Genomic DNA, 8,062 nt, shown 5'->3' on the forward strand with positions numbered 1-8,062 from the left:
TGCTATGTCTTTTTAACCTTTTCTACAAAAATTATTTATCTAAAAGTAAAAGTTTTTGAAAACACTGCCTTAACCTTAATTTCAAGGTCAAAATGGACATTTAAAACGTAAAATTTTAATTAATTCATAATAAAAGTTGTAACTGAAAAATAATAAAAAAATTTATGAAGGTACTTTTGCAAGATACCAAAATATCCGTTCCCTCCCTCCCTCCCTCCCATCTTTAGTCTGGTTTGTACAAACCCACCATCAAATCCTCACATGTTTTTCTGTCCAAATTAAAGAAACCCTCAAATTCCACCCTCCCATCTTTTGTAGAACCCTCAAGATCACCGCTCACAAATCCACCATCAAACCCTCACATGTTTTTCTGTTCAGATTCAAGAAACCCTCAAATTCCCCCTCCCATCTTTTGTAGAATCCCTCAAAATCACTGCTCACAAACCCACCATTAAACCCCTCCATCCCCGGTAAAAAACCTCAAGATTCAAGAAAGAAAAATCACCGGGAAGTGTTGGAGCTCCACATCAAGGTAGCCCAAGAGAAATGTTGTAGGTCCTCCCTTTGTGCATACAAACCCTCGGGGAAATTAGAAAGAAAAAAAACAAAGAAACGAAACCAAGAAGAATCTGCACACGTGGCCTCGGCGAATGAGCCACGGTGGAGTTAGTGGTGCAATGTGCCGACGATGGCCGACTCAAGGCGGAGAACGTGATGAGGCCTGATGGTGCCCCTATGCAAAGGCAACACCCATAGGAGAAGCAGCGACGGAGGTTGGGTACGACATAGAAAAATCGGAAAAAGAAAAAACCCACTAGTAAAATTTCTCAAAACCACTGTAATCTTCCTTTCATTTCATTTCTTAAATTTTTGTTGAAGAGGGTTTCTTTGTTTGATGTACTTTTGGGTCGTTGTTGGATATTATGCTTTGTGAATCCTATTTTCTACGTGGGTATTAGTGGTGACTTCATGATATAATTACTTGGGTAAGGTTTGACCTCATCTATTTTGCAATTTCTTGTAAAGTACGGCCATCATAACAAGTACGAATGCCTTGTTTAAGAAACTGTCACTTTTGGCTGTGGCGTGTCCACAAGGGTTCTTGCTGTTCTTAGTTATACGATAGTTTTCTAAGTTATTGAAGGATAGATGGTTAAGGCTTCGAGCTATTAATTACTTATCGTTTTAATCAATGAAGTCATATGTTCCACGTGAAAGGATGAGGAATGCAAGTCTAAAACTGATGTTGTACATGTCTGCTCCATTCTTTAGATAGTTAGTTTTAGGATTTTCACCTAGGAGCGAGTTCTGCATTTCAAATATTGTATGTCAGGCGGTTTCTTTGTTTCTGCATTCTTATTGCCATAACTAATCAACCAATAGTTTGTTTGTGCAAATGATCACTAACTGTATCTATTACTCTATTCCTCCACAGCTCGCTATTGTTTTCTTTGGATTTATTTGTTATTTAATCCTAAGACTTCCTTATCAAATGTTATCCTCTTATTTTGCTTTCTGAAATGTTGGACTTGATAAACTCCCCACACCTCATTTTTACTTCCTGTTTGATTCTTTATGAAAAAAGATTTGATTATCGTCTGTATTTTTCTTGCTTTAGTTATCTCATCGCTCATGTTTGCCGACATAAAGAATTAGTACTATTTTTGTTTCTTAAATGAAATGGCTGATGGTAGTTTCAGAAAGAAATTTTTAATTAGTGGAAGAATGAAATCAACTGTTGCTCAAAATTGAGACCTTAAGGTCTATTTTTGTCGTTATGATAACAATAATTTGTTTAAATTTCCATGATTTTGATTCTCATTATTAAGACTTGATCTACGACGTAGTCTTTAGACTATACTGAAATCTAAGATCCTGCATAACCCCTGACCCTTTACAATTTATTTTGAAGATATCAAGATTGAGCTCAGCTCTACTAGTTGCAGTTAGATATTTTTTTTCTTCTTTTAATTTGACTGAGCCGTTCTCCCATTGTTCCATGTTTCCTGTAAATTCTTTTTGTATTTTGAAGGTATTATGTTTCCGGAAACAGGTAAATATGTTTCCTCTTTCTCTCACATTCATTTTGCTTCTCTTCTCGCACAGAGGAAACCCTCAAAACCATCACAAATCAGCGGAGAGGGAGTGAAGGAGAAGGGGACCAATCTGAAGGGTTTTTGTAGCCACGATGAAGGAGAGATGGTGGAGTGCCCACAGGATGGCCGCAAATGTGAGCAGGAGCAGCGGCGGAGGTAGCAGGAATAAGAGAAGGTGGTAAGTCTACACGCTCAGCAATTTTTTCGTTTCTGTTCAACCACAGCTTTGGTTTGAGGAGATTAGTTGGTAGATTATATCATTTAATTAGGTCTTTTGGAATGCCTCATTATCAAGCAACTATGGGAACTCCATGAGATGACAAAAAGGCCTTGTAGATCATCATCTCTATGTAAATGACACTTGTTGTGCTGTTCCTCGGATGGGGGTAACATGTCAGAACAGAGTTCTAGCCTTCTAGGTAGAATTATATGATCTATTAAAGAATTATTAGCACAACCATTAACTAGAAGTAGTACTTTTTACTGGATGCAACTACTCTTCTAAGTTCTAACCCCGTCTTGTTTTTCTATAGTTCGTCTTTGGTTGTCGTTTTCTTCAATATGATCTTTCTTTGGCTGTTCTTTGCAGGTAAGAGCTGGAGATAAAGTGGGTGAGACATTATGGTTGCAAAAGATTATAATAAAACCAAAGGATCGGCTAAAGCGGAGGTGGGAGAAATCGACACCAGTGCACCATTTCAATCTGTCAAAGATGCTGTCAGTTTATTTGGTGAAGGTGCTTTTTCAGGGGAAAAGCCTGCCATTAGGAAGACAAAACCACAGTCTGCAGAAGTATGTTGCTTCTTCTTTTTGCTTTTTGATTCCTGGTTGCACTTTACCATAATACCTGTTGAAATAGATACGCACTTGTGGTTGGCTCATGTTGAAATTTCGTAGGTAAAAGTGGTGTATGTTTCATTCTGAGACTTTACATGTACTTGCATCCACAACATTGAATCTTTTAGTCGAGTTCTTGATGTTTCTTTAAATTAATCAAGACAAATGTAGAATTTTGTTTGCTACCAGCATTCTTATACGTAAAAATGATATGTTATGTTCAATTCTAACAGCGATCTTCACCAGACTATCTAATAATTCTGCCCCCTCCCTGCTGGTTTTCTTGCTTTCAGAGAGTGCTGGCGGAAGAAATGCAGCTTCAATGTTGCACCAGCAAACTAAATTCTGGATTTTGTATGATCTATTCAGATCCAGGTGAAGAAAATTTGGTGAGGAAAAGTGTTGAAAAGTTGTATGTGCACTCATTGTGTTCTCTTTCTTTCTTCATATTGCCCTTCAAAAATGAATAAAGACTATTAAGGAGTAGAAAGAACATACATGGAATATGGATTGCCTTCTACATTTTGTGCATGCTCGCTTTTATGATTTGCTAATAGCAACATATCATCTAGGCACGTTTGTATGTGGCCCCTTGACATCTGCAATTGGTGTTCTCTCCGCTATTCATTTCTAGTTGCTTTTTCAATCAAACAATATCTCTGGATCTTTCTCCGGTTGCTTCTGTAGGAGCTCGTTTCCCAAATGCTATTATTTATATCTGTTTTCATTCATTTGTTTTGCAACTTGCTCAGGGTTTCTGACCCTGACATATCAACTTCCTTCTTTGATTGTTGTTTTTCTTTCTTTATCTTCACCTTTTTCTATAAGAGACACAAGTTTTCTCTCTCACTCACTTATTCCCAATGGCTTAATAGTCATAGCATTGGAACCATATATCTATTACATTTATCTAATTCAAGCAATCTGTTGTAATTCCCCTGTTCCATTGACTCGACCCAGTTATTGAGCTGCGATAGAATGTATCCATGATTACAACTTTCATGTATGACTTTTGTATAGGTACTGGTTGCCATGATTCAGTTTGTCTCATGTGTCCAGTTGATCTTTGTCTCGATCTTTGTCTCCTGTATTGGCTAAAGAATTAGGTCTTTTGAATGCCTCATTATCAAGTAATTATGGGAACTCCATGAGATGACAAAAAGGATTCATGAGACTTGAATATCTATGTTTTATCATTGATCGTCTCATTTTCTCCTATGCAAACACATGTAACCATCTGAAATAGATGTAAGGTCTCCAAATTCAATTTGATTGCATTTCTACAGACTACCCAAAAAGAAAAAAGAAAGAAAAATCACAATAAATGCATACAACTTCGAGGGAATGCTTCTGGCATGCCATTTGACTAAGGAGAAATTTCTCTCGTGCTATTACATCGTCATTTAACAGTTTGTTATTTTTTCAGATCCTAGTGCAGCAACAAATGATGACAAACCATGTTATGTCGATGAACAGAATGAGGTGTTGCAAGAGTCACAACTGCAGTCTTTGGGTACGCTTCTTAATAATTGCTGTTATAATTATTATTTTCCCTGATCATCAGCCTTACTGGATTCAACCATATAATTTATTTCGACATTTATGCATCTCTACGTTTGGTGGTTTATGTCAAGATTTTATACGTAGGTCTAGCATGTGGTTGTATGCAATTCATGCTGGTCGGTGCCTTTGGAAGTTTGTGTGCACGTCAGACATAAAAGTTTGAATATAAATATCATTAATTGATATGTCCAATTGAACAAATGTAATTGGTGTGTAATTGGGTGAAGGCTTAGATGGACATGATTTTGAGATGGAGAAGAGAAGATTGTGGTGTTTGAAAAACTTGCCTGGTTGAGCTGCAAGAGGATAGTGGTGATTGGGAAAGCAGATGCTAAATGTATGCAGGCAGGGGGAAAGGAACTTGGATGACCTATAATTTAATATGGTAATCGTGTCACCCAACTCCAAAAGGCCATTTTAAACAATGGAGATTCGAATAACATGATTCCAGAACAGGGAATTGTATATTTTTCTAGAACTGCATACCACAGCCATCCTTTTTTGTCAAAGTTCTGCATCCAGCAGTATTTCTCTGAGGGTGTCAGTCACCATTTCTTAAGTCATTTAATCGATATGCATTGCCTGTTCTGGCGGAGACATTTTTGAGTTTAGACAATCTCTTCTTAATTGTGTGTATAATTACCATGTTTTTCACATTATCATTCTTGTATTTTACTAAGTCAAATGGTCCCATAAACTAATTTATTTTTATGGTCATTCTTCCTTTTCTGATTCTCTGCAGCTTCATCAAATGAAATCCATGATTTAATAAAGAATGAAAAGCTTCAGAAAGTTATATACAAGATTGATTGCTCTGTGGATCCTGAGAATGTAAGTCTGATTACTGCTGCTTCGCTCACTTATATGTCTTTCTGGATTCAGTACAATCTTATCACTGCAGAATTTGTCTTCAGAAACACTGCATGTATATCCACTTGCAAATTACTATAGTGAATGTATGATGTATCTTTCTACTTTGGTAGGAGCTTGATAAATCCATGGAGGAGGAATCTGTTCAACCTCATCTTTGGTTTGAGGAGATTAGTTGGTAGATATATCATTTCATTAGGTCTTTGGAATACCTTATCAAGTAATTATGCAAACTAAATTCTGGATTTTATATGATCTATTCAAATCCAGGTGAAGAAAATTTGGTGAGGCAAAGTGTTGAAAAGTTATATGTGCACTCATTGTGTTCTCTTTCTTTCTTCATATTGCCCTTCAAAAATGAATAAAGACTATTAAGGAGTAGAAAAAACATACATGGAATATGGATTGCCTTCTACATTTTGTGCATGCTCGCTTTTATGATTTGCTAATAGCAACATATCATCTAGGCACGTTTGTATGTGGCCCCTTGACTTCTGCAATTGGTGTTCTCTCTGCTATTCATTTCTAGTTGTATTTTCAGACAAACAATATCTCTGGATCTTTCTCCAGTTGCTTTTGTAGGAGTTCATTACCCAAATGCTATCATTTACATTTTTTTTAATTCATTTGTTTTTGCAACTTGCTCAGGGTTTCTGACCTTGACATGTCAACTTCCTTCTTTTATCGTTGTTTTTGTTCCTTTATCTACACCTTTTTCTATGAAGAGGCACAAGTTTTCTCTCTCACTCACTTATTCCCAGTAGCTTAATATTCATAGCATTGGAAGCATATATCTATTACATTTATCTAATTCCAGCAATCTGTTGGAATTCCCCTGTTCCATTGACTCGACCTAGTTATTAAGCTGCGATAGAACGTATCCATGATTCCAACTTTCATGTATGATTTTCTGTATAGGTACTGGTTGCCATGATTCAGTTTGTGTCATGTGTCCAGTTGATCTTTTTCTCCTGTATTATCTAAAGATGCTTTGCTGTTCTTTTTATGGATTGGAATAGGTAAAAGAAATTTTTCGTGGTACTTTTACTTGTTCTTAGGATTATCTATACATACTTTTGTAATTTCTTGCGGTGTTACTTTCTTTTGCTTTTAGGAAGATGTGGTTGAAGGTTTTATTGTTGTCACTGTATCCATATAACAAACGGGACTATTGGTCCAAATTGCCTCCAGGGTCCGCGAATGGTTCGTGATGTTTTTCAGCTTACCTGCAAATATTTTCATTCATGAGGTAGATACAATTGCTACCGCTAGATTTGATGCTCAAACTGGAGCTGATCAAGAGGTTCAGCAAATTCTCATGGAACTTTTGAATCAGGTATGTTGAGATTTAGATGAAGATGAAAAATAATAACAATGTATTAGATAAAATTTTCTTTTCCCTCAAATTCCAATTTACTTTATCAAATTGATTGAATGGTAGCAAACATTTCTCTCGAGTTAAGACTTTGTGCTATAAATAGAATGCAGTTGTATCTTTGATGTGGATAACTGATCCAATATTAAGAAATGGATCTCTTCTTAATTGTATTCTTAATCCACATTTGGTAAGCCTTGCTTACTTTCCTAATGGTAGGGCCACCCTGATATTTCGGATTGTTATGATTTGGAACTTCAAATTTGCCTTCAAAATTCAAGCTTCGTTTTCTGTCAGAAAAGGATTATTAAAAATGTAATCACATGAAGCCTATGTGCTTTTAGAAAATAACTAACTGCGTCTCCATTTTCTTTGTGAATCACACTTTGTGTGTGGGTATATACTTGTAGTGGTGACTTCATGATTTAATGCTTGAGTAAGGTTTGACCTGACCTATTCTGTGATTTAGTGTAAAGTATGGCGATCATCATAACAAAGCATAACAAAACTCAAAGGTCTTGTTTAAAAGTCTCTCGCTTTTCTTTTGTTTGTCTGTTGTTTCGGGTGTGTGTGTGTGTATTTCATATTCTTCTTAGTTATATGATGGCCTTCTAACTTATCTTTTTTAAGCATTGCATTGGTGGTTTGTCTTTTACATGCATACATGTTGCCATGTCTATGCATTTGATAGTTAGTTTGTATTTGAATGTTCTTCGACTAAATAGGTGAGCAAGCTTGTGGACTTGTATAAGGGAATTTCGGAGGAATGGTCGCAGAAGGCGATAGAGCTTGAGGGAATCATCAAGGCTTTAGAAGTAAACCCTATTTGTGATTTATTTATTCAAATTCCCAATGACTGAATAACACACAATGCAATAATTTCTCTTATGAACATGTAGGAGTTTAGGTTGAGGAATTTCAAACTTATCTATTTGTCTTCATGCATGGTAGCTACCAAGGCAATGTGTATGAGGTGGCAACGAGGAGGAATACTACAGCTGTGTTGGTACCTGGGGCTTTGAAAACAATGAAACAGATGATGATTAAAGAAAGTAAGAAGTCCTCGCAAAGTGATAATGGTGGTAAAAAGTTTTCTTGGCTTCCACTTTTCATTTTATTCATTAGACATGTTTCCTTTAATATGCGTGTATTGTTATCTTGAAATCTTGATATCTTGATATTCATCATTTGCACCATAGTGCAAATGTACTTTTCTTTACATCTAGCAAGTTTGTTCTTTTGAAAAATATCCTGGATGGTTTTTCGGTGGTTTTCCAGTTGATTTACTATTGTGGTTGTTTCTTATCCTTTTTTGTTTATA

General features: G+C 36.1%; 1 protein-coding gene across 5 annotated transcripts; it reads left to right on the plus strand.

Moving 5' to 3' along the window:
• LOC105178727 (WEB family protein At5g55860-like) lies at positions 204 to 7,817 on the plus strand. Of its 5 annotated transcripts, none has more exons than XR_002288407.1 (9): positions 204 to 838; positions 2,107 to 2,271; positions 2,686 to 2,888; positions 3,227 to 3,322; positions 4,360 to 4,446; positions 5,239 to 5,327; positions 6,558 to 6,702; positions 7,467 to 7,556; positions 7,693 to 7,807. XR_002288407.1 is itself a non-coding variant. In XM_020699346.1 (6 exons), the coding sequence occupies exons 3-6, from the start codon at positions 2,718 to 2,720 to the stop codon at positions 5,263 to 5,265; spliced, it is 381 nt and encodes a 126-aa protein (XP_020555005.1). In that variant the 5' UTR covers positions 204 to 838; positions 2,107 to 2,274; positions 2,686 to 2,717; the 3' UTR covers positions 5,266 to 6,071. The 5 variants fall into 5 exon arrangements, 2 of the variants coding, with proteins under 2 accessions (XP_020555005.1, XP_020555006.1); XR_002288406.1 differs by having other exon boundaries at positions 204 to 817; positions 2,107 to 2,274; positions 7,693 to 7,806; XR_002288405.1 differs by lacking the exons at positions 204 to 838; positions 2,107 to 2,271 and having other exon boundaries at positions 2,301 to 2,888; positions 7,693 to 7,817.

This window comes from Sesamum indicum, linkage group LG16 (assembly GCF_000512975.1).
Source record: "Sesamum indicum cultivar Zhongzhi No. 13 linkage group LG16, S_indicum_v1.0, whole genome shotgun sequence".
NCBI lineage: Eukaryota > Viridiplantae > Streptophyta > Magnoliopsida > Lamiales > Pedaliaceae > Sesamum > Sesamum indicum.

Excerpts from the sequence above, each read along its gene's own strand:
- LOC105178727 (XM_020699346.1), top strand. The coding sequence starts at position 2,718 with ATGGTTGCAAAAGATTATAATAAAACCAAAGGATCGGCTAAAGCGGAG. Across the intron at positions 3,323-4,359 it reads ATCCAGGTGAAGAAAATTTG|ATCCTAGTGCAGCAACAAAT; the intron begins GTGAGGAAAAGT and ends TTATTTTTTCAG. Across the intron at positions 4,447-5,238 it reads GTCACAACTGCAGTCTTTGG|CTTCATCAAATGAAATCCAT; the intron begins GTACGCTTCTTA and ends GATTCTCTGCAG.